Source organism: Hoplias malabaricus, chromosome 5 (genome assembly GCF_029633855.1).
Source record: "Hoplias malabaricus isolate fHopMal1 chromosome 5, fHopMal1.hap1, whole genome shotgun sequence".
Lineage (NCBI taxonomy): Eukaryota > Metazoa > Chordata > Actinopteri > Characiformes > Erythrinidae > Hoplias > Hoplias malabaricus.
The window spans coordinates 20,110,115-20,137,802 of NC_089804.1; the positions used below are offsets into that span (position 1 = coordinate 20,110,115).

The following is a 27,688-nucleotide window of genomic DNA, read 5'->3' on the forward strand; positions in this document are numbered from 1 at the left end:
TTAATACATTTTAGATTATTTGAGTCCAAACGACATTTTTTTGTACGATGCAAAGTTTCATTTGAAGAAGTCATAGAAACGTTTCAGAAACTCAGGAGATAAAGTAGTGCTCTGAATATGTACAAATTACTCTGCATTATCAACTTCTTACAGAGCTCTAAGTGGATTAAGGAGATAAGGGGTGTTGACGTACTTTTCAGACCTGCTTGTGTCCTATAGACCTCCTTCTGGTTTTGGGGAAATGTGGATGACTGTAGAAATTCAGCCCAGTGAAAACTCCGACACAAGGATTTCAAGATTTCAAATATAAGATGTATGACATTTGTACTTTTGTGTGGCTTTATTTATAAACAACTTCGCCATTGCTCACAACCACCAGGGTGTTGCATAGTAATGGCACCCTTATTCCTAGTGACTGAGGTCAGAAATTCAAACACTGACTAAAGGGATTAGTTTTACCTGTGATCATGGGCTAAAGTAATTATTGCCCAAGTATCTCAGTAGTTTTAATCCCGTCCCAATAGACCATATAGTCATTTGTTTTCCAGACTGTGTGCTCATGTTTCATGAATGATTCTGGGGTCTTTTATCTACTGTAAAACTAGCAGTAAATATTATAATAATAATATAGTAATTAACCCTTTGAATGAATGTGTGGGGGGACATTCCGTCAAATCCCAGGGTAAAGAGTTTCTACATAGGTGTCACGCCCTTGTCCTGTCGTGTCTGTTTTCCCTGCTAAGAGAGCACATGGCTCTGTTTGTTATTGTTCGTGTCTCCGCCCTTGTCCTCATCAGTCTCGTTGGTGATCCGTCCCCCTCATTATCTGTTCCAGGTGTGTCTTGTCTGGGTCAGGTATTTAAGTTCCCTTGTGTCACTCCCGTATTGTTGGTCATTTGTACTGTTTCGTTCCCTGTTGTCGTTACCTTTGTCATGTTATCAAGTCAGTTTGTATCCGCTGTTTCTCCGTCATTGTTTTCCACATCGTCGTTTCGTTTCCAAGTCTAGTCTGTCATCGTGTTTCCTTTCTTTTGAAGTCTATCTGTTTTGTACAGTTCTGTTTTGTTTAAATAAACTTCACTGTGTTTTTAGCGAGTGCGTCCGCCTCCGTCAGTCCACCCCGCGATTCCTGACAGTAGGTTTTCTTTGAAAAGGAGGAGATAGTATTTAGTGACGTAAAGTAGGGTTCAGATACAAGGTTAAGTTCAAGCTGCTCAATGAAGCCCTTCAAAGACTTAAAGGGGAGAAGGTTCTAAACGTGTCCTACTCAGAAAATCACCTTAAATATTTTATAATATCAGTTTTAATAAATGTGTGAAGATTAGTAAAGTCGTTGGCATCAATTAGAAGGTACAGTCATTGAGGGATGGATATTTGGGTTGGTGAGCTGTTCTCAGAACTTTAGCAACAGTCTAATAACTCTAGCAGCACTGCTGTGCCTGATCCACAGCATGGGAAAGCATCTTTTCCCTTCTGATCCATTGCAAGTCTGTTATAAACATTACTGACACACTGTGGTAATATGACATTACCCCAGCTTCCCACATAAAAACCACCCTGTCCAAACAGGGCTTCTTTACAGTCACCTCACACTCACCGTTCATGTTTTTTTGGTCCGTCAGCACATTTGCTCTCTTCCTACTTTGTTAGTCATGCCAAAAACAGGGCCCTGCATCCTGAACAAACCGGCTACGTCTCAGAAGCTTGCTGCCGAACATTGGACAAATCAGAATGAGACTGGATCCATGCACTTGTGTCCATGCTAATGGTAACTGTCCCATATCAGCAGAGGAATCAGCCTCATGGCCAGTGTCCAGCTCTGTGGAGCTGCTCATGAGCCTGTATTACTTGGCCCCTGTTCTAAGGTCAAATGGCTGTAAACGGTCTGACCGTAAGTGCGTTTTTATGAAGCAGAGAAATGCCGTTTGTCTGGACACAGAGTAATATCTCAGCGCCTTGTTAAAGTTTCTTCTTGAACTGTGCGAACCTTTCTAACACTGTCATCTCCAACTTTCCATCGCCTTTCTGTCTTGAGGCAGCAGCTTTTATCTGTTTGAAATGTGCCATCGTAATATTGGACGGTGTCTCTCCTGGCCTGTCATCTTTGGCTATTCCTGCTGCTGGAGCAACTGACCTCGCCCTCAAGCTCTTTCAGAATTCCTTAGACGCATCTTTTACAGAATAGTGCAAATGTTTTAGCCACATAGGTTTATTATTATTAGCCATAATTTATTCTCTATAAATAAATACATTAAAGTGAAAGCTTTTCTTTTCGTGTTGTGAGTGTGAAGAACAATGTGTGTTTTCAGATGCTGTCTTTGATCATCTGGATGCACGCTTGATTTAACAAAATGAAGTATATATTTTTTTCATTCAGGGTCTTGTTATGTCCAGAAACTACCTGGAATCACTGGGTGCAAGCTTGAACACACCCTGGAGGGGGCGCCAGGCCTTCACAGGGCAACAAACACCTATGGACACTTTTGAGTCGCCAATCCACGTGTGTTTTTGGACCATGGGAGGAAACCAGAGCACCCGGACTGGATGATAACCTCAAATACACTGCAAAAAATGAAATCTAAGCAAGTAAAATTTACTTAAATCTAGTCTAAATATCTAGTATTATTCATTTGGAAATTGTGTAAGAATATAATAAGATTATTCAACTTATTTCTAACTTATTTTTACCTGTTTTGAGTAATTTTGTCTACAGAAAGTGTCTGATTTAATCGGCAGATATTTTTGCTTGTTTTAAGCATCATTTTATGTTAATTTTTGAATTAAGAAAAAATATCTGCTAATGGAATGAGACACTTTCTGTAGATAAAATTACTTAATACAGGTAAAAATAAGGTAGAAATGGGTTATATTAATTATCTTATTACATTCTTACGACAATTTCCAAATGAATAATACTAGATATTTAGACTAGATTTAAGTAAATTTTACTTGCTTAGATTTCATTTTTTGCAGTGTATTACTGGACTGTCATGAGGAAATCGTTAAAACAGCACATTCAAACACACACACAATCACACTCACTGGAATTATATGTGTTTAGTTGTTGTTATTCTAATATTGTGGCAAATGAACTCTTACTTCTCACAAAAACAGCACAGTACTGTAGCCTCAGACGAGAGATAAGAACACACTGAGCATTAAAGGAGAGTGTAGATCAGACACTGCTTCATTCTTGACAATATTAGGAGCTAATATTAAAGAACAACTCTGAAGTTCTCTGACATTTCTCCGACATGTAATAAATACACAGAAACTCTCTGCTCCTGTAAAGAGATTTTTTTTTTCCCGGCCAAGGAGAAGAATATAGCGGTTGTCAAGGGCATGGAGGCGAAGGATGGCACATCTTCCTACACATAGGAACCTCTCCTTTGTCAGCTCTCAGTGGAGTTTATGTGAGGCTTGTTAAACATGAAGAAACTGAGTTTTTCCATTGCTTTTATTCCTTTCATTATTTCCGTCTTTTAAAAAAGAGATTTACAATCAACTGTATTGATTTTAGTCAAATTTCTAAAGGTCTCTAAAACCTAAGCCAATACATTTATAGACAGCTTTTATGCAGTAACAACTTCTAATCTTCTAAGAAGGATTTGCACCAAATGGCAGAACATTGTGATAATGATTTGATGGCATTCAGCCATGAGAACTTTACTGTGCCTATTTTGAATGATCACTTCTCGCACAGAAACTCATCCCATAGGCATTAAAAGAGAACCCCATAGCTTTAGAGTACCCAGATCCACTGCTTCATTTCTCAGCTTAATTCTGTCTGTCCTCATCCCTACAGATGGCTTTTGGCATTGGGCATGGTCTACAATAGACTACAGAGTGTCCCATTCTATATTCTATTCAAGTTGTAGAGACTAGTGGCTGTTACTGCAGTATCAACACCATTCATTTCATTAGAAATGTTATACAATTGGAATCCAAAATGTGGCCATGCAGAGAATGATCCGGATTTCTTTGATGTTAACGCCTCTCCCTCACAGTGTTCCCACAGTTAATGTCCTCCAAACAACAGTCACAACAGGAGTTACCTCATCACTGCCCTGTTGTCTAACTGTATCTCATCATTCTCAGGGGAGAGAGAGAGAGTCTCTGCATGTCTCCTTTTCCTTCCTCCTCCCTCTTTCTCCAGCACCTTCTCCCCCCTAAAATCTATGGTTGAAGTGGGGATAATGGAGCACGAAACACTCTGCAGCAGGTTGCCTGGTCCACCCACAAGGCTCAATGTGCCACAGCAGCTCTGTCTTTGTAGTGCCTTAGAATCATGCTTTAATCACTGCCGGCATCTCTTTCCTCCCGTCATCCCACCTCTTTTACCTCTCGTTTTTCAGGATTCAATGAAATTCCTCTTGGAGTTGCGTTTGTTGGAGCGGTGCTCTGAAATAAACCCTGTATTAATGAAAGAGGTGGATCAGATTTCCAGAAAATGGTGGTTGATTTAATTTGCTGTTCTTAAATGGTAGTCATCTTTTATCCACAGCTGTGTCTAAATCCACACTCCTGTGCTTTTATATTTGCACTTTTATATTCACAAAGATACTTTCTAGAGCAGCACTGTGTTCTCTCTAGAGCACACTGGACTCTGCACTCTGGAGCTGCACTCTGGAGCAGCACTGTGTTCCATACTTTCCACCCTGTAATGACAAACTGGTCCAGTGCCATGGTCAGTGTAGATCTCATGGAATCTTGAATGTCTGTGAGATCTGAGGAAAACAAATTCAGGTCCAGGTGCCGTTTAATTTTGAGCTGATATTTTGGCTCCAATACATTTTCAAGTATGCTTAGCTGAACCGTACAACCATCAGAGAATCACCACTTGAGACATTAAGGTGAGCAGGTCATGATCTGGAGTCCAGTGTAAGAACGAAAAGGTATTTCTCATCCTGTACTTCCAGTTTTTGGCTAAACACTGTCTTTGTCTCCTCTGTAAACCTGAATGCTGAGGAATAGGTGGAGAACCAGACGCTCCTTGGCTGCTGCTGCTGTTAAGTGTTTGCTGTTTACATCTGCGTTACCTGGGACCAATCACACAGACACACACACACATATATATATGTATATATGTATATATATATATATATATATATACAAAGGTTCTGTTCCCTGACACTACACTAGTAAGAATCCATGGGTGTCTGTACTGCACTGAGCTAATGACCCCAAGGTCAGTCACTCTTTATATCTCAAACAATGACAAAAGAAGCCTTTCTTCCTGCAGACAACAGTCAACAAAGCCTTTTGTTTTTGAAGCCGGCTATAGACAATATCCTGGCAATGAAATTGCGAGGGAGGATCAGAGAGCAGAGCTTTTGACTCTGCCCCTTTGGCGAGAAAGATATTTGCAATTCCCTCTCAAAAGCGTGCGAGAGAAAGTTCAGAGTGATGTGGATGAGCATGGGTCATGTTTAACTTTTCACTTTGCTTTCGTTCACATTTTGCCTCATTTTCCTGCTGTATATAATCACTGCTGTCTCAGTCGGATGCACGGGAACATGGTGCCGGCGTTCCAATCACCGGGAATGAAAATGTAATAGACTTTTTTTTTTGCAATTTTTTTCAGGGAGTGCTGGAACATCTGTGACTTTCAATCAGAATGGAGATGCTCCGGGACGCTACGACTTGTTCCAGTACCAGATGAACAATAACAGCTCTCCGGGGTACAAAGTAATTGGACAGTGGACGGAAACGCTCCAGCTCAATGTGAGTAACGTTAGATCTGAAAGGTTTGAGTGTGTTAACAACACAGTTTCTGGTCCCCAAAAGCTTTTCAGGGATTGTGATCTTCTGGATTTTCATATATTAGCACACAGAAATGTGGGGTTTGTTTAAGGGAACATCTAAGCAAAACCTCAATCAATAGTAGTCATAAATAAGAAATGCAATCTTTCTTTATCTCCTGATGAGGCCAAACACTAAATAATTCACTTTCATTATCTGGAACACGCTCCATATGGGATCTCTGCAGTCATTACTTAATATAGCTACTGGACACCACATCCCTGTAGTTATTTTGGTTCCAGATATTGGGCTCTAGATCCAAGTCAAGGACTATTCTCAAATATAATATAATATAATAATATCTCCATTATCAGGTAGGGCAATTTTATATAAGACATATAGCTTTATAGCCAGAGCTGTAGTGGATAGTGACCGCCGTCTGAACCTTATACTCTACATTAAAATATATGTAGAGGCTCAGCCACTGGGAGAGCAACTTTTTATGCAGCATATGCATCAATTTCATTACTACACTGACACTCATGTCCCAGTTCTGTTCTGCCTTGTGTTATACTTTCTTTAGCGATGCTTGACAGCCCTGCTTCTGCTTCTCAGTTGACAGAGAACAAATATATCTCAGTTAATTTTTTTTCTGAAATTCAGTTCTCTACAACATCTGAAATAAAACATAGAACAAAAACAATGGACCAATGGATATGCTTCAAATTTAAAAGTAAATAGGGATTTTCCCTTCTCCTGTTCTTTCTCTTAGGAGATACTTTGTGTGTATTATTATAATTATTTCTTTATTTTATGGACAGTAATGCTGCAAAAGAATGTGTTCTTATTAGCACAAGAAGCAGGCCCCGTATCCTGCATATCTCTTAGCACGATTCTAGCCAACGATCACTAGTAGCTAATAATACAGAACTGAGGATTGTGTTCTCCTCCAAGGTCTTTTACCTCTCTGATGAAAGTTGCAGCAGTGTAGCCTCTTTAGGCAGCCCTAAAGGGCAGTGTTTGCTGTTTTCCCTGGTGTAGCTGATAGAGGAGTCCCGGCGAGATCATGTTCACACTGTGCAGAGTGAAATATCTCAGAGCTCTCTGTGTGCTCCATGTGTCCTTTCACTGTAGAAATGATGCACACGGCTTTCTGTCTTGTTGGAGGCACTATGTTTGTCTCTGATGTGTATGTCAGAGCTAATTCAGTGTGTGGAGTGGAGTGTTATGTTGTTCAGAGTGATCCCAACAAAATTAACATTTAGGAATGTCCAGCTTTGTTTGACGGTGGTCATTACACATCACTTAAAATGCTCAACATCAGCCACACATCGATGTTAACAAAGGAGAGGCGACGATTCTCTCATTTTCACTTACGCATGTTTGTGATTGGTCAGATGAAGTAAGTGGGTGGGACCGGAATTAAAAAAAAAAAGATATTTGGAGAAAGCAGAGATGTATTCAGCACTACTGCACCTCTTATTCAATCACGTTTGGTCATATCTGAACTACAGATGATGCCCACAAGCTCTGCTCTTCGTAATGAGTTTTGATCATATCATTGTCTATTAAGCACTAGCAGCTAATCAGCTTCATAATTAAGGTTGAGAGTAATGAGTTTGGCTAACACAATTAGCACATGTTGGCATTAAGATATCTCCTCCCAGTGGAACTGTACTTAACATCAGTGTTTTTACATTAGTCCTTTTCATCTTCTGATCACAGGCTTTACATCTGTTCAACAATGCTGCCTTTTTTCTTAAAATTCAGACTGGACCTGTGATTGTCCAACATCTTCACTGAGCTGTAATAACTTTATATTTTGAATGTAACTTTATACAACTCTCCCCCTTCCCATTATTGATTTCAGTACAGTGCTGACCCACCTTATCCCAAAGGTATTAGAAGGTGCTCCATCACTCCAAAGAACTGCTCCACTGCACCACACCCAATAGGAAAAGGCTGCATCACCACATGAACACAGTTCCAACAACCAGGGGCTTTATCCCCTTCCAGACCACATTCATATTGTACATATTGAACCCAGACTCATGTGCAGCAAACTTGCAGTAATTCCAGTTCTCAAGCAAGCTCAAATCTTTGTGTTTGCACTCTTAGAGGCACTGGCTGGTGTGGTGTAAACTCTTAAAAATAAAGGTGCTACAAAAGGCTTCCTGTAATATCCTCAGAAAGCCTGGCTCTGGTGTGTTTCTGAGCTGTTGTGCTGGCTCGTCGTTCATTGAGATGCAAAGACAGTGTGTAACAGTGCAGCAGGAATTGCATGATTTGAATTTGGAAGTATTTCATCACACAGAATTTACACTGAGGTATGTTAGTCCCCCGCGTGCAAGAAATGAAGAAATATGCATGACACAACTTCAGAGAAACTTCAAAGACAACTGTATTAAATGCACGCTGTGTGGTCGAGAAGATATGTCCAAAAAAATAACTCAAAACAAAAAAATATGTTGAATAAATGTATTATACTGTGCCAAACTCAGAGACAACATTTATTTCATTTGCAGGAACTTTTTAAGTGCAAATTACAAAGTATTAGAAATGTGCCACTAAAGCTGACCATAGCCTGTCTAACAAACTGTCATGTGCCATACTGCCACTAACTTTCCATCCTTCTAGCTTCCAGACTGACCATTTACAGCCAAGTAACCATTGTGAATCTTCTCAGCATTCACAAAAACCACAACCCATATACACAATGTGAGGAAAGGAAAGAGAGACAGAAACACAGGGAGAAGGAGGGACAAAGGGAGAGAGAGAGAGAGAGAGAATTTTACAGTTATGTGATTCATGTCTCCTAGACATATTGGGTCACAGATGAGGAGTCCGGTACAGTCCTTTCCGAGAATCGCCCCCAGCTCTGACTGAAAATGTCATCTGCGCATCATGGAGCCCCCCCGCTCAGTCTCCACCCCCACCCTCTCATTCTCCACCCGTTTCTTTCATGGAGTGCTTCGGTTACACGGGGTGCAGGGTGGTTCAGTTAAGAGTCCGGTGATTTCTGAGAAGTGCACAGATGTTGGAACAAGATTTATATCCAAAAATATAGAAGTTGGACATGTCCAAGTGTTTCTCTTTTGACCTTTAAAATGTTCTGCATGTGTCCATTGCATGGCCAGCCTTTCTTCTGATTCTAAAAAAAATTACTACAGTTCTTCTGCTTGTCGTGCTAACAGCCTCTACTCTTCTGCGATGTGTTTACTCTTGATGTTTGAACAAGGCTGTGAGGATTTGGTTTCATTGACTCATGAGAACATTACTGAGATCAGGTTCTGATGTTGGGTGGTTTAGTTCAAACACATTTTAAGATCCCAACCCAAAGGCATCGGCAAACAGGGAATCTGTGTTTTAATAATTTGGGTTTATATTGTGTCTTCTCATGGAAATTACACCAGTACACAATGGTCATGGGAAAACATGGAATACCTAATCCAAACCTTACACCAAACACTGACCTTAGAGCTTAGGTAGAGTTAGCTAACACTAACCCTAACTCTAATGCTAATCCTAATTAACACCCCGACATCATATCAAATGTAAGTAGCACTTGAGTGGTACAAAAACTTGACGTGTGTATCGTATACTTCAGATGACACATCATGTTTGGACAAGGTATTCCACCCCAGTGACAGTTCCATCCCTGTTTTTTTTTCCCAAAGAAATTTAGCTGAATGTGTCAAGCGAAAGCTTTCCTTCACTTCTCTCAGAGCCCAGATTTCCCCAGAAGGTCACATTGCAGTAAACCCTGCCTGGAGCGCTGGTGCTGGGCGTGACAAAAAAAAAACAGTAAAGCAGTCCTACCGGTGTCTCTCAGCGCACTGGAAGGATGCGGTGGAATGGTTTTGTTGACTTGATCCTGTATGCTTACAGAGCTTGTGATAATAGCTACAGCTGAAGCTCATTCCCAGAAAAGGGATGCAGTGAATCATGGCGAGGTGGGTGATTACGGAATTCATCAGGATGCCTCAGTGGCAGCTGTGGATGCACAAGGAGCTCTCATGTGTTTCACGCTCACTGCAGAAGCATTAATAATTAACTGGGTTACGCAATTGCAATTTTTTCCAAGGTTTCGCATTTTCTTAAAAAGCTTTGAGATCTTAAAACAAGACGTACACAAAGCAGTGCAGGGTTCTAGGTGTTTTCAGGCAACGCTAAAACACCTGCGTCATCCCTCTGTGGAATAATCTCAGTCCTAAAATTTAAATCTTTATATAATGCCTCAAACCAGGCAGGGTTTTTTATGGAAGCCTCGCTCTCTCTCTGTTATCTCTCATGTCAGGGTTTATAGTGAAGTGTAGTAGACGAACCAAGCCAGGATCCGTCATGCCAGCTGCGCAACAACTGCCCCAGTCCTTATGAGTCAAATGCCAGAATCGTGAGAAGTCAGACGGAAACCTACAGAGGCATGACCTTTGAGATGCAGTCATGTCTTCATTACCAAGAGATTGTACGTCATGAGATCATATATTTACACTCTTGTAAAAGAGCTCAGATGTTGGACCTCTGGGCTTTCAATTCTATAGGGTCCACGTTCTTAAACTGTAAACCCTAATTTTTAAAGTAATTAACTGGATTGAATGATTCTACTTTAAAAGTTGCACTCAATTTAACAATTCAGTCATCTTCAACAATTCCTAATAATAAAATAGCTGTATATAATAGATTTAACTGAACTTAAGCTTTATGAATTTGTATGACATGACGTTTGAAGTCACAGATGTGGAACCACTGTGCTAATTTCAGTCGAGTTGGCAGGAGGTCTGGGATTCACTGCCTTTAGGTTCAGGTTCACGTGTTTATTTCAACTGGAGGGGTGGTGGCAGAACAGATAGTATCGATATCACACAGCTCCAGAGTCCTGGGGTTGTAGGTTCGAACTACTACACAACCACCTTGGAGACAGACTAGAGGGGAGAGCACCCAAAACAAAAAAACATAAAACTACTGAGAACTTAAAAGGACAAAGACAAGACACCTCATGACACATAACGTCACCCGTGAGGCAAATCTAAAAGTAATGCACAAAAGACACCAAGGTCAAATAACAGAGCACAAAAATACCCAAACTCAATCCCAACACAGAATCAAGAAAAGCTGCTAATACAGTAAACAAGAAAAGGTGCAGAAAGCAATCAACAATACCCAATCTCAAAATAGCCATAGCCATAATCCCTACCCACTTCCGCTGCTTGCCCTAAGAGTTGACGGGATTGGTTCCTTATTGTGTGAGTTATAAAGCCATGTCTGTCAGTCTCTGCTTCTGAGGCTGTGATTAGAACAGATACAAAGCAGAAATGCTCAGAGATGAGGCATACTTATTAGTTCACTCAGGATACACTATCTAGAATAAACCACACACAAACACTCACACACAGACACACACGTTAACAAGACTAAACACCACCACATGCACATGCTTTTACCATAGAAGGGGCTTTAAAAACTGTGGCCAAGCCAGTGTTATTAAAGCTGAGATTACATTTTTACTCCTACTGCTGATTTGTGATGGTTATACTCCCAGTCCACAGAGAAACAAGACTGGAAAATGAAGCAATGAAACATGAAGAATAAGGTATAAATATATCAGTGGTAGTAAATTTCTTCATCATTTTAATTTACCTTTTGTACGGTGGTAATTTTACTTCTCCAAATTTAACAGATGATAGTTTGAAACTAAATTAAAGACCTTAATTAATGTCTTACGCCCTGGAGGCCAATGTCCAGAAACATTATTTCAGTGGTATACTGGGTACTAGAGCTGCAAGGCCGTCCTGCCCTACTTTCATTAGGCTCCTGTGGAACACCATTAACCCAAAATGCACCAGAGGTGGTCCACAGTGATATGGTCCATTTTTCCTCTTGTAGGATGTGCTCTGAGGTCAATGTCTTTGAAAAGGTTCTTAGTCTACTTCTTGTGCTGTTTCTTATTCAGGGCATACACTAAAATACATGTGGTCAAGTACATTGACTTCTGAAAGAAAGAGAACAAGATCCAAAAGGAGGTTTGATCAGCTTCAGATGGAGACAGGGCATTGCATATGTAATTTCTGATTATTTTCTTTCCAAAACATTGTATATTCCAGGTGTAGCAACATCACCGTAACATTTTATCAAACACCCAAATTATTCCTGCTCTGTGGGGGTCCTGAGCATTGAAGAGCAGGGATCAAAAGGACTTAAACAGATGGACTATCCATACCACCTGTATGGACAATGAGAGTAGAAACAAGGATGTGATAATGTTATGGCTGATGGCAGTTTAATAAATCATGGAGCAATAGGTCTACAATACGCAGACATATACAAAACGTCTTTCTTCCTGATTTCTGTTTCAGATTTGGCTTCAGAACACAGAAGCTCTTGCACATTTGGCATTATTCAGTAATCTCAGATTAGCATACGGCATTAAAGGCCTCAGTGAACCTAATTTAATTCCCAGGCAATTAATGGAAGGTATTTACACAAATTGAACATCAAGCATGACACATAACAGTGCATTGTTTGAAAACAAAACCAGCCAACCATTGCTCATTTTAATTAGCTTATCATTGGATAGTTTCCCTAATTCCAACAGGGGGCAATTATTCACTCCCCCCGGAGTCTCAGCAAAACTTTGATTGGACCGCCAGACCGCAGTCTTTAGCTTGTGGGCTAATTACATCCGTCTGGGGTATCGTTCCATTGACTTCACATTTCTTACAGTTTACTGTAGCATTTTGGGACTCTGAGGCGATCAGAAGTTCGTTTTTTTTTTTTTTTTTTGCTTGTACTTTTCAGGGTGTAATTGCTGAGTGAGATTGCACTTATACTGCAGAAAGGCTGGTGGAATAGGATAGCTCCTGGATCAGACCACTTTAATTTCTTTCATTTTGTAGCCAAGCTGATTACCACCTCTATCTCAGCTCAGACTCTGAAATGGCCTGGCTAATTTATGATTCACACACCTGTGAAAATGACTTCTGTAATGAAAAAAGGAATAGAATTAAGAGGATGGGTTTTATTCAGCCTGAACAACCAGAACATCTGGGTACACTTTACTTCAGAGCAGTATCCGTAAGGCTACGAGGCCAACAAAAGTGTAGTCATGAGAGCGGACCTAGACATTTACAGAATTATATAAGGTGGTGGGGTGTGAAATGGCAGCATATTATAGCAATGCCTTTGTAGATGATTGTATATAACTATGATCTAACGCTGATGATTATGCTTCTAATATGGCTGTGTGATAGTTACAATGCAATTGTATTGTGATTACACTGCTCAAGGAGGGTACAACTGGTGTGCTTGCACCACCACAAACCAAGACTCCATGGAACTCAGAGGAACTTCTGAATCTTGGAATTATCTGACAAGGGGAAACTTCCACCTAGAGGAACAGAGAAGGCTTGTCCTTGAGCAAGGGAATGCTTCACATTCTGAGGAACTTGGAAATATATCATCAAGAGACAACAATTTACTTGCCCAAGGCAGGACACAGACTAATACTGCTTGATATTGGGGACCAATCCTGTATCAACTGAGCAAACTCTTTTGATATTTCACAGTGTGCTGGTTGTTTAGAGTATTTCACAATGTCATGATGATGATGATGATGATGATGATGATAGACTTTAAATCTTCCAAAGGTAAATGGAACTCAACTGTGCACCAAAATGTTCAATGTTTCTTTTCTGTAAAGTTTGAGTGGTTATCAAAAGTTTAGTATATGATTCACCCTGTCATTTCAACCCAGAAAGTGTCTTGGCAAACTTAACATAACCTTACATAAAGTCCTGTCAAATTGAGAGTAAAGGTGACACCTAATGATATACACGATTAGTGATGTTTATTTAGGTTCACGTCACTGGTTACATATATATTACGGCATAGATGCTGTAATCCAGAGCCCTTAGGATTCTAATGCCATGACAGAAGTTGTGTTATTACAGTAAAGTGTAAGGATTCTTCTCCAAGGACTCTTACTTAGACTCTAGAATGGTGTAGTAATATTAGCTGGGCTGGTAGTTGCACCCTGGTTTGCTACTAGTCTCCTGAAGTCAGTGGTGTTACTCACTACACTACACCAACTACATTCTGTAGGTGAAATTCTAACAAAAATAAGGAAGGAACTCTTAGAGCCATGTGTAAAATCTTAACCTGTGTTTTTTGGAGGCGCTGACAGTCTTGGAAAGCTTAGTAAGGTTTTATTAAGAGCCTTGGTTTGTTTCCTAAGTGCCTACTTTCCCGTCTTCTGTCACTTTCTGTCTGACAATAATGTGCCCACTGTGTACACTCAGTGGCAGAAGGCTCTGAGGGATCTTTTAAGGAGGTATATTTTTTTTTTCTCTTCCCAAATAATTAATTACTGTGGCAAACAATCATATGAGAAAGCAGCCAAGCATACAGAGAGTGTCAGATTGAATTTGCGACAAGAGCTGCCATGGCTGAGGATTGAATGCTTGCTGTGTGACAAAACCAATGACAATTACCATGTTTGACAGTTCCGAACATGCCCATCACTCTGTGAATCTATAATAATTGTGTTTCGCGCTTAACGTGGGTGGAGGGAGGGGTGCGGAAAAGAAACAAACATCATTGTGCCTCTCATTAGCATGAAGGCGCTGAAGTCGAATCCATTTCGGCATGTCATACATGCGCCGGGAAGAGAAATGAGAACCTCGAGGAGTACCGTGAAAAAGCAACTCAGAAGATGCATTTTTTTTTTCATCACAGTCCATACCATGTAGACAGAGGCCAAGGAGAAGGAGGATGAAGAGGTAAAAAATTTAAAGAAACACTTCTCAGGGCCAACGAGATGAATCTCGCTCGGTATCCATAGCAACAGTACCCTTAATCTCATTAGGATTTCCACACTGCGCTTTTAATTACAAGCATTAGGACAAGAATACGGAAGCCCACATGTTCCAAATAAGGAACTGCACCTTGGAATTGCTATGGGTTGTTAGTGCTAATTAGGGTCATCCTTTACTACCAAACCCCTTACGTATATAAGGACCAGACACAAGACGTCCTCATCAGGGCTTGTGCCAGGACAGTAGTTCCCTATTCAGTTTTCATGGTACTTCTTTAAACTTTGCAGAACAGCGGAACGCTGACGGCTCGGTCGAAATCACTTTCGGTCAAATGGAGTGTCAGAGCTAAGCTCTTTGACCACAGAGATGTTTCGCAGCAGAAAACATTCATGCATGCAGTATGAGAGATCCAGGGACAAGTTGAGGGAATAGGAAAGAAAAAAAAAAAGATAGAGCCAGAGCTTTAATTCTTGGTTTCCAAGCAACTAGAGAGACTGCTTGCAGACTTGGCACACAGCGGCGCACAGCAAAAACCTTGATAGTGCAGAGTTAATAACACTAAGAGAAGGGGTGGCTTGCTTTTGTATAAAAGGCCTGTGGCTTCAAACTTAAAGTCCAATTATTTAACGATATTGAAATATGTTGAGACACAAACAGTACCTTGTTCAGAGATTTATGATGCTGGATGCTGTGGTGAGTCCTAAGTGTTTTGTTGCTGGTTCACTTACTGATGAGAGCCAATGCTAAGGAACATTCCATGTGATGTCTGAGTTTAACATCTAAACACACTTTGATAACGACTGCAGCCTGTAAGTAGGTCTTAATATGGATTGGTGATACTTACAGTATTATAGTACATTGACTGTCTTACTTGTCACAAGGGGCATCTCTAGTTTTATATAAAGTATTGCTATCTGTCGCATGTCCTTGATAAATGCTAAAGGGTGACTGTGCATTTTCTATGGAATATATTACTCTACTTGATCTGTTTTATCTGTATTTTACCTTATCAATGGTATTGACTTTTGTACTTTGTGTTTTACTTCTTACTTCTTCTTACTTCCTGTTCCTGTGGAGCTATCTTTTAACTTGCTTGTGTACAGCTGCACTTTCAGTCAGCTTCAGCTTTTAAATGCGCTGTAGACATAAATTTGAATCAAATTGCATTGCGCTACCACAGACAAAGTCCCCAGAAACAATAGAGGGATTCTTTAAACTCAAACATATGAGATGGGGAAACTAGGTGAAATTCCAACCCTGAGGAACAGGGTGACCTTGCCCTTCAACACCCTCCTGAATGAAGGAACCTGAACGTGAAATCCCAAAAGACCATCATCAGCTCACATCAGGTGAGATATAAACAGAATTTGCTTGACATTAGAAACCAGCGCTGTACCAACTGAACAAACTCACATCATACACCAGATTTTCTAATACGTTCTGTTGGCCCTTTAACATATGCCCAGTTAAAACTCTAATCAAACAAATGCAAAGAAGTTACTGACCATAAGTGCCAATGAAAAGGTCAACTGACTTGCTGAATCCCTGCAGGGAAGTTTTAGTCGACTAAGCCTGTAGTCATGGATGTGTGCCTTTAGCCTTGCCTCTAATGGCATTTAAATGACCACCTGACCTGTGACGCGAGCCTGACCAGAGCAATGATTTATTGGCAACTGTGCTTGACACTTAATGTGAAAAACACTCGGACAAAAAAAAGCAGAAAACGGGCTGGACAGCCCTGATAAGAGAGGGGGAGACTGTGGGGGATAATGATGGAGGACGGAGCTTTGCCCCTTGTCTCCACTGCTCTAAATACAGTGTGTAACTGTCCTCTTCCCTGCTCTAACACCTCCACCTCCACCAACAGGGAGGAGAGTCACTAGAGCATGAAGAAGACTTCTGAAAATGGATTTGACGGGCAAAAAAAAGACTCCCTGGACATCTATAGTGTGCAAACCATGGGGTGCATTCTCCTCAAAGGTGTCAGGTGTGGCTGGGTGGCCAATTACAGTATGTCTGAGTAGACTGAGAAGACAGTTACAATACACTCTACCCAGATAGCAATAAAATTCTGACCCATATCCCTGATTTTAATGATACAGTTGCCATTTTGAATGAAGACACTTGTGTCGACTGCTCCCTCATGCCAAACAATGCTCCTGTGTCACCATAAGTCTATTTTCAGGCCATTTTTAGTTAATGTCTGGTTTGCCACAGCCAGCACTTCAATGTGTTTGCCAGAAGTGGGCCAGATGTTGTCAGTTGAAGTTATAAAATGACTGATTTTAGAAACAAATCATAAAATAAATTGCAATTTAGCTTGTTGCTAATAACCAGTTAAATAAAATGATAAAGTAAAACATGCCCCTGAAAAACAGGTTGTAGAGATTAGCAACTGCTAGTAAGAACATGTTGCAGCCAGCTGCTACTGATATTTAAAGTCTACAGTGGTAAAGATGCTAAACTGTACACGGCATGAGTCCTGGAACACACTGTATTAAAAAGACAGATGCAATCTCTGGCTGAGGGACAAGTAATTGACTCCTATTCCACCAATGTCCTCCACAGTCCAGAAGTTGTTTGGACTTTCTCTCTCTCCTTTCCTTGTAATTTCCTCCTGACCCTGTCTGCCACTCCGGGTCATCAGTGCATGCTGGTCCTACAGACTCTGCCATGTTTGTTCACTTGATGGCAGAAGCACCGGTCACTTTAGGTCCAGTCTGTTTGGAGATTGAACCCTAAACACAGGTGGAGAAAAAAGAGGCTGTTTACTTTCTGCTTCATTCCAGTTTAGCTTGAACACCTGAGTCCGATTACATGTTGATTTGGGAGTGAAGAGATTCTGGAAAACCTGCATCATTCGTTTCTGTTCATCTGCTTAATATCTCTTGTTATAGTTATATATATATATATATATATATATATATATATATATATATATATATATATATATATATATATGACACAGAATGTGTTAATGTGTAACATAGCAGGCTTCTCTCGAGTCTAATTTTCTACAGATTTGACACACGTTGGTAGGTGGATTGGTGACTCAAAAGTGTCCATAGGTGTGAGTCTGTGAGTGAATATGTGAGTGTGTGTCACCCTGCAAAGGTCTGGCGCCCCCTCTAGGGTTTGTTCCCATCTTGCGCCCAGTGATTCACCCACCGCCGCCCTGAACTGGATAAGGGTTGCAGGCTTTGAATGAATTAATGAATGTTGTGCTCCTCTTCACCGTATGTGATCAAGGTTAGCATGTTGTTTGACCATGGGTTCCCAAACTTTATCAAAAACTAGATTATTTCTATATGAATAGTGTTTGGTAAAGAGGTTTCCTACTGTTTGAAATGAAGAGGAGTTGAGTCAGAGTGAAATAGAGCTGTACTCATGTTACCCTGCTTATTTTGATGAAATCAGACAAAATTTTTGCAAGGTTACGCGTCACAGTCAGATGCGACTCTCCACTGTACCATTCTGTGAGAAACAGGAGCGTTAATAATGCAGAGGCTCAGCCGCCTGCGTTCTGTCAGATACACAGATATCTGCTGTTGAAAGTAAATAATTGATTTTGATCCGCACTGCCTCGTTTGGTGGGACAAGCTCATGCAAGCACAAGTGTGTACCATTGTTTGTTGATTATACAACAACGTGAAAGGCAAAAGTCTTCCACTGCCCCCTGTTCATGGCTGGATGAGGGTGGATCACCTGTACAGGAGTTTGTAGTTTGGACTTTTAAATTATACTATAAAATATTTATTATAGAGGAAAATACATTAGATTATGTAGTAAACAAAAGCTACAGTTCTGCTCTGCTTCTGACATCAAGAGTAGATACTTTAGAATGGCCCCGCCCCCTCGTCTGAGTCTGTCCAATCACAGCACTGGACCTGCGTTTATGTGAGAGCGCAAAACAAGGTTAAACACAGCAAAACAAACACAACGAGCACAGAGAAATTAGAGCACTGAGTAAAAACTGAGAAAACAAGAAGAAGAAAGAAAACTGAGTGAAAATGATTAAAAGCCAGTGTTTCTGCTCCTCACTCCTCACTGCTGTGTGCTTGGGGCGGGGTAAACAGCAAGCGACTCATTACTATTTAAAGGAATGGGCACTGAAAGTGGGCGTTCAGAACAAGGTTGTTCAGACAGTGGGAGAACGCTGCTGGTATCCAGTTGTAGGGGATCCAGTGGCCTGGGTTGAAGGATTCCTCTTCTTCTGGGAGTTGTCCAGTGTTACAGCTGTGTCGAGTCCTCTCCACCAGGCCTTTGGGGGCCTCGGGCCTCATGAATATTTACATGGTGTTTTTGTAGATTAGAATGAGTGGCGATGGTCATGTGCACAGCCTATGAATGTGAGGATAGAGCGAATACAGCGGATACAGAGGTCACATCAGTGTTTAGAATACACATTTGATTTGACACCACCTTAAATCTAATGCATATCTAAAACAGTATTTATTTTCTCCAGTTCTTCATTGAATTTATTGGCAGACGGTAGTTGTAAAGTGGTGTATCTCTTCTGTAAAACACGATGAAAACTTAGCACTGACTTAACAACATTCTTAAAAATGATGGCTCTTTAAAAGGGTCTTGATTAACAACAGTGGTTCTGTTTAAAACTGTTGTGTCTCAAATGCTATCTCAGCATGCTGAGTGTATGTACCTGTATCTGTACCTCCTATCTAAATGTACCTGTAGATAGGATGGACCACCCCCCCAGGTCCGATAGACGAATACAAGAAAAAGGGTTGGGGACAGGGTGTATATAGGGCTGAGGGGAGGAGTTTGGGCGTGGTCCTCCTCCCAAAATTATGATATTTCATAACTTCAGTTGTGATCAATTGGTTCTTTGGTTAATGATAAACATGTCCAACAAACAATGTTTTGTACAGAATCTTTTTGGTCGCACACATAATGGTTCCTCTGTTGTTACAAAATGGACAATGTGACAATAAATTAAAAAAAAAATATTTGGGTGCTATGTCGAACTACAGAATATAACACACATTTAATTAATAAGGACTACTACAACATGCAAAGAATTATTTAAGCACCACATGGTTCTCAAAAGATCAAAAGAGAGAACTTCTGCAATTCATAAGGCATTCAGTGCAAATGTAGTAATATATGTTCTAGATGAATGTTGAGTATCCTGTCTGTTGTTGAGTGTGTGTGTGTGTGAGAGTGAAAGAGAGCCTAATGAGCTTTTCCATGGGTATGAAGAAAGGCTGAGTGGGAGTCATCTTATAGAGAGAGAGAGAGAGGGAGAAAGTAGAGAGAGAGAGAAAGTAGAGAGAGAGAGAGAGAGAGAGAGAGAGAGAGAGAGGACAGAAAGTACATTTTGCACAAAAAGAACCAAGCACGATCCAGAAAAAAATAGAGAATAAAAAGAGAGAAGAATCAGAAGATGTGTTGTCTCATGTATTTCTCTCTCTTTCTCTCTCTCTGAGTGCAGATGGTTGTCTGAGGTTAGATTAGAAGAGTGTGCTGACTCTTTGCCTTTGTTCTCGGGCTGGAATGCCTGGCCGTGTCCAATCAGCCGGCCCCGCTGAGAGTGTCAGCCCATTTGATGCTGCTTTTCTTCTCGGCCCTTTCCAGGTGTCACTCTGCCATTCACACTGTTGCCAAGGAGAGGCAGGAAAAACTCACCGGAGCCCATAACAAACACTGTCCCACAATAGCAGCGGCTAATAGCGTTTCTAGGACCTTAATTGCTGCTGCCGGGCCTCTGTTCCTGCTCGCTGGGCAATGGATGTTTGAATTTGGTCACATGCTTGAGATTGATTCCAGTATTGATCGAAGGGCCTGGGCTCATCAAAGGCTCAATGCTGGGAATGCTTGTAGCTTTTTTTTTTGGATACTTTGATAACAATTGATTATTTTTCATTGTTGTTGTTGTGCAAATATATTAACACATAACAGCCCAGACTCAATTCTCCATAAAGTCCATTTATAAGAAACATATAACAAACCAAAGAAAAAGTATTTTCTTTAAAAGATATAAAAAGACATGTTTTTCCCAGAATGTTAAAAAAAATAAAAAGGTTAAAACACACCTTTTAGAATAAAAAATATTGTATTAAATTAAGCATTTCTATTGTCTCTATGTAGTCACTAAGCACACTGTCATTCTGTAAGTAATTTCATTAACTGTCATGTGACTGCATCCAAGAAGTTCAGTAAATGTCGCTTAAGCATATTATGATTTAAAATGAGGGATAAAGCTGTTTAGGGAAATTTCCAGATCTTGTAAAGTGTTTGTGGCAAATACAGGGGTTAGACAATGAAAGTGAAACCCCTGTCATTGTAGTGTGGGAGGTGTCATGGCTAAATTGGAGCAGCCTGGTGGACAATCTTCATTAACTGCACATTGCACCAGTAAGACCATGTGCATCCAATGGTTCAAACATTGTGTCCTGAAGGCGGTGTCGTGTATCAGGACGACAATGCACCAATACACACAGCAAGACTGGTGAAAGATTGGTTTGATGAACATGAAAGTGAAGTTGAACATCTCCCATGGCCGCCACAGTCACCAGATCTAAATATTATTGAGCCACTTTGGGGTGTTGTGGAGGAGCGAGTCAGGAAACATTTTCCTCCACCAGCATCACATAGTGACCTGGCCACTATCCTGCAAGAAGAATGGCTTCAAATCCCTCTGACCACTGTGCAGGACTTGTATATGTCATTCCCAAGACCAACTGATGCTGTGTAGGAGGCCCTACACCATACTAATAAATTATTGTGGTCTAAAACCAGGTGTTTCAGTTCAATTGTCCAACCCCTGTATCTCACAATGAGCTCCTGTTAATTACATCATGTTTATACAAATACAATGCCGAGCAAAAGTCAGAGACTAACGTTCAGTGATTCAATGAATGTATGTGTAAAGAGCCATTAAATGCATGCTGTTTTGTTTAACAGTGTCCTCTCTCTCTCTCTGTAGATGAGGTATAAGATCCACCTCACTAAATCAATATTGACCAATCAGTGAATATGTTTAGACAAATTTGGATCATAAGAAGCAGAAAATGTATTCCTTGGTGCTAGTAATGGGAGGGTTACTTCTGGACAGTCATCTGTCCTAAACCCTGTACTGACTGAGATGTGTAACTCCTAATGAGAGCTGCCACAAAGGAAACACGAAGATGGGAATGGAAAAGATCTCTTGGTTGATATGATTAACATAGAATATAGACACAGAGGTGCTAAAATGTAAGTGTGTGTGCCAACATTTCACATTCATCCACTGTTTTGTGTTCATCCAACTTTGTTTTGGAAATGAAGAGCGTGGCGAAGCTATCTGTTATCAGCCAATCAGCTGCTCGGCTCAGTTAATGAACTGAAAACACCTCGCAATAGTTCCACATGACGTAACGCGATTTAATTACTCCTCTCCACAAACGGCTTTCTCTAAACAGAGAGGCATTTGATTTCTCTCACCACCCCCTTGTTGAGCGTTTTCATTACAGACCGCACCGTCTCCATGGAGATCGCCGCTTCAAAGGACTGCGGGAAAAAAAGATCTCAAAATCACTTTGCAATCAGAGCTGTTTAAAGAAAAGGCCAGCGAAGAAAGAAGTGTGGCAACGTGGCGCGCCGTTCGCATAAATAGTGTCTGGAAACTTTCTCGTATAAAGCTTCGTAAGGCTGCGTTTTTCACGCTCACTAATTCCTTTATTGTAATTAATCTCACCTTCTGATTAGCTTCCGTTCTGGGATTTTAATCACGGAAGCCATTACATTTTAAAATATGAAGTTTAAAAAGGCTACATCTGAGAAAACATAAATAAACACACGGTGACATTTGTTACTGTGGCTTGTTCTGCTGGTTCTCGAAGGTCTCTGCCCGTCAAAATATTGCAAAACCCATAACAATGCAGCATGCCTTTGTGTTGTTACAAATGCCGTGTTTACACGGTGACCGGACGGTGAAGGGTGACCATACCCGCTCAGGAATTTGCATATGAAAAAGTATTTGTATGTCAAACACAACAGCAGAGTCTAGAATGTGATATCTTTCTCTGGAGCCGGAGCTAATGTAGTCGGTTCTGATATCCACAGTCTCAGAATACAATCTGAGTTCCTCATCTAGGATTAAATACAGCTCAGCGATCTGCACTTTATTTCTGTTGTGATTTATAGAAAACACCTTGGAAAGGTTTCGAAAACAGCCATGTTTCCAAGGTAATAACTTTCTTAAAATTTAAACTGTACATTGATTCTTGGGTCTAGAAACTAGACAAGATATTTACAGCAGTGGAGATAGAAATCCTATGTCCAAAGACTTCATTCATTCATTATCTGTATCCAGTTCAGGGTCGCGGTGGGTCCAGAGCCTACCTGGAATCATTGGGCGCAAGGCAGGAATACACCCTGGAGGGGGCGCCAGTCCTTCACAGTGCAACACACACACTCACACATTCACTCACACACTCACACCTACGGACATTTTTGAGTCACCAATCCACCTACCAACATGTGTTTTTGGACTATGGGAGGAAACCGGAGCACCCGGAGGAAACCCACGCAGACACAGGGAGAACACACCACACTCCTCACAGACAGTCACCCGGAGGAAACCCATGCAGACACAGGAAGAACACACCACACTCCTCACAGACAGTCACCCGGAGGAAACCCACACAGACACAGGGAGAACACACCACACTCCTCACAGACAGTCACCCGGAGGAAACCCATGCAGACACAGGAAGAACACACCACACTCCTCACAGACAGTCACCCGGAGGAAACCCACGCAGACACAGGGAGAACACACCACACTTCTCACAGACAGTCACCCGGAGGAAACCCACGCAGACACAGGAAGAACACACCACACTCCTCACAGACAGTCACCCGGAGGAAACCCACACAGACACAGGGAGAACACACCACACTCCTCACAGACAGTCACCCGGAGGAAACCCACGCAGACACAGAGAGAACACACCACACTCCTCACAGACAGTCACCCGGAGGAAACCCACACAGACACAGGGAGAACACACCACACTCCTCACAGACAGTCACCCGGAGGAAACCCACGCAGACACAGAGAGAACACACCACACTCCTCACAGACAGTCACCTGGAGCTGTGTGAGTGTAACACTACCTGCTGCTCCACCGTGCCGCCTGTCCAAAGAGCCATTAAATGCATGCTGTTTTGTTTAACAGTGTCCTCTCTCTCTCTCTGTAGATGAGGTATAAGATCCACCTCACTAAATCAATATTGACCAATCAGTGAATATGTTTAGACAAATTTGGATCATAAGAAGCAGAAAATGTATTTCTTGGTGCTAGTAATGGGAGGGTTACTTCTGGACAGTCATCTGTCCTAAACCCTGTACTGACTGAGATGTGTAACTCCTAATGAGAGCTGCCACAAAGCAAACACGAAGATGGGAATGGAAAAGATCTCTTGGTTGATATGATTAACATAGAATATAGACACAGAGGTGCTAAAATGTAAGTGTGTGTGCCAACATTTCACATTCATCCACTGTTTTGTGTTCATCCAACTTTGTTTTGGAAATGAAGAGCGTGGCGAAGCTATCTGTTATCAGCCAATCAGCTGCTCGGCTCAGTTAATGAACTGAAAACACCTCGCAATAGTTCCACATGACGTAACGCGATTTAATTATGACGTAACGCGACACAGGGAGAACACACCACACTCCTCACAGACAGTCACCCGGAGGAAACCCACGCAGACACAGAGAGAACACACCACACTCCTCACAGACAGTCACCCGGAGGAAACCCACACAGACACAGGGAGAACACACCACACTCCTCACAGACAGTCACCCGGAGGAAACCCACGCAGACACAGAGAGAACACACCACACTCCTCACAGACAGTCACCTGGAGCTGTGTGAGTGTAACACTACCTGCTGCTCCACCGTGCCACCTGTCCAAAGACTTTAATATGTTTATTTCATCAACATTAGTCACAATAATTAAAAAATTAGAATCTGCCAGTGCTCAAGTTTATGAAGGTAGTTTGAAACTCACTCACACATTCTCTCTCTCTCTCTCACTCACTCACATTTAACAAGAATGACACTTTAGTTATCTCCTTGGGGAAATTAAGTCTCTGTATTGAACAGTTCTAGCCAACACACACACACATACACACACACACACACACACAAACACATTATGTGGCAGTTAGCATGCACATACCCAGAGTGATACCCAGCTACTTCATTCACCGTCTCTGGTGACCAGCTGGGGATTAGGTGCCTTGCTCAAGGGCACCTCTATCATGAGAGAGGAGAAAGTGCTCTTCCCTCACTCCTCCACCCTTATTTTTCCTGCAGGTCCAGGTAATTGGAACAGTCGACTTTCCGATCCCAAGCCCACTTCTCTAACCTTTAGGTCACAGGTTCACAAAGGGAGCTTTCATCGCTTCATGTCAGTGAATGCATTCATTCATTCATTGTCTGTAACCACTCCAGTTCAGGGTCGTGGTGGGTCCAGAGATATGGACACTTCCCAGGTGTGTACAGATGGTAAATAAAATAGTCCTGCTTCCCACAACCACTTCTGTAAAAGTCATTAAGTTTCTCTGTAGTGAACCATGCCACACCGGTTCCTTGTTTACACCATAACAGTTGAAAAATAATTGAACCCCTCTTGAATGTTACATGTGACACCTGACACCTTTACAAACAAAACCACAGTAAATATTTATCCCCCTGTTTCAGATCGAGGACATGCAGTGGCCCAATGGCGAGGTGGACATCCCCAGCTCAGTTTGCAGCATGCCCTGTAAGACAGGTCAGAGGAAGAAGATGGTGAAGGGCATGCCATGCTGCTGGCACTGTGAACCCTGTGATGGCTACCAGTACCAGTACGACGAGACCACCTGCAAACTTTGCTTCTACAACATGCGTCCAAACCCCAACCGGACTGGATGCCAGCCCATCCCCATCGTCAAGCTGGAGTGGCACTCGCCTTGGGCAGTCATCCCTGTCTTTCTGGCCATGCTGGGCATCATTGCCACCATCTTCGTCATGGCCACGTTTGTGCGCTACAACGACACGCCCATTGTTCGGGCTTCGGGACGAGAGCTCAGCTACGTGCTTCTCACCGGCATATTCCTCTGTTACATCATCACCTTCATCATGATTGCTAAGCCTGACGTTGCCGTGTGCTCCTTCCGTCGCATTTTCCTGGGCCTGGGCATGTGCATCAGCTACGCTGCCTTGCTGACAAAGACCAACCGAATTTACCGGATCTTCGAGGAGGGAAAGAAGTCAGTGACCCCGCCTCGGCTCATCAGCCCCACCTCACAGCTGGCCATAACGTCCAGCCTCATCTCAGTGCAGCTTCTGGGAGTCTTCATATGGTTCGGCGTGGACCCCCCAAACACCATCATTGACTACGATGAGCAGAAGACCATCAACCCAGACAAGGCCAGAGGGGTGCTCAAGTGTGACATCACGGACCTGCAGATCATCTGCTCGCTCGGATACAGTATTCTGCTGATGGTCACGTGTACAGTTTACGCCATCAAGACAAGAGGAGTTCCAGAGAACTTCAATGAAGCTAAGCCCATTGGCTTCACCATGTACACCACCTGCATCGTTTGGCTGGCCTTCATCCCCATATTCTTCGGGACAGCTCAGTCTGCAGAAAAGGTAAGATTCACATTGGGCTTTTGGGAATGACACTAAGTTAAGGCTGTGTGCTAGATCTCTTAAATGTATATAACATTTGATACAGCAGCAAATTTGACGACTCTGGGGAACTACTGCGCTTAAAGCCAAACCATTCCGGCCAACTCTGTGTTTGTTTTCATTCGGCAGCTCCACATCTTTTAAGGTGGAACTGTGTTTGAGTAAGAAACGACTGTAGCTTGTTGGTGATTGAAGTTTAATATATTCACTGTTTGATTTTCCACAGAAACTCATTTGTAACTCAAGCAGTTTACTTTTGTAGCACTTTCGCTTTGTGTTTACTTTCATGCAGCTAGAGCTCTCTCGAATTTAGAGTCTGTTGCACCTTAATTAATGCACAAATAATCATTATTATTCACCTATAAATCAGGTCTCATTTCATGGTTTTAATGGTTCTGAGGTCTCTCTGTCATCCAAATGCCTCCAAATGCTTTTTCTCGACTGTGGCTCAGTAAAAGGCAAAAAGACAAAAGCCTGAGACAGTTTGGACTGAGACCCTTTTTTCCCATTTACAAAGCCAGGGTTTCATACAAACACCTGCTTTTTCCAGCATACAAACTGACTAGAGAGCAGCAAGTAGTGGGGAATTTTATAAAAAGCCTTTTTTATATTTATCATTATTAAAACATTGCTTTTAAGCCTTGGAATGATGTCAATAAAATAAGGCCACACCTTCTACATCACAGCGCATACCTGAATATACCATGGTCTAAACATTCTAGCAATCCTTTACTGAGCCTGTAACTCAGATTTCTAGCATTTGTCAGAGTATGTCAGTATTTTTTCATTAGGAATAGAGTGCTTATTAAATCTGAATGGTAATGATATGACAGACCTTTTCAAAAGCCTCACTTCAGTTTACTCGAGCAATTTGCAGTTTCAGCGGATATACTTCACAGACACAGCTTTGTATTCGCAAACTCCCACTACGCTGTCATGCTCACACTGATAGGATTCCTCCTCTGAGAGGATCAGAGGTGCAGGTAAACACTAACAGAGCGAGAGGCAGAAGGAGTAGGCGTTCCACAACTTTTTCCTCCAACAAGAAATATGGAAACTCATGTTCTAGCCAGAGGCTAGAAAGTAGTTTGGCATTGGAAAAGCCATTACTGCACAAGTAGGAATTAGCGTAGCCATTGCACAGTATACACTAACCATCTATAACGCTATACTGCAGTATTTGTTTACAGTAAATCTGTATGAAGTGTACATTTCATTTACATTCAGCTTTAGAAAGAAGTTTCAAAGAACCCCAATAAAATTCCCTTGCAAATGAAGCCTTGCAAATAGTTGCCTGAAGGTTGTACTGTAAAAAGCCAGCCATGCTATCAATGCTCTTAAGTTAAATGGATCTTAAGTTAAATGGACTCTGCATTAACTCACACAATAGCCAGGGTCTGTGTGGAGGCTAAAGGGGATCATCCATAGCAGAAGTAAGTATAT

General features: G+C 41.6%; 1 protein-coding gene across 2 annotated transcripts in view; it reads left to right on the forward strand.

Moving 5' to 3' along the window:
- The window catches only part of grm7 (glutamate metabotropic receptor 7), a 200,501-nt gene that overhangs the window by 136,447 nt on the left and 36,366 nt on the right, over positions 1-27,688 (forward strand). For both annotated transcript variants that reach the window (XM_066670922.1, XM_066670921.1), the window contains exons 7-8: positions 5,585-5,724; positions 25,271-26,206. In XM_066670922.1, the coding sequence (XP_066527019.1) occupies positions 5,585-5,724; positions 25,271-26,206 (1,076 nt within the window). The remainder of the gene's footprint in view (positions 1-5,584; positions 5,725-25,270; positions 26,207-27,688) is intronic.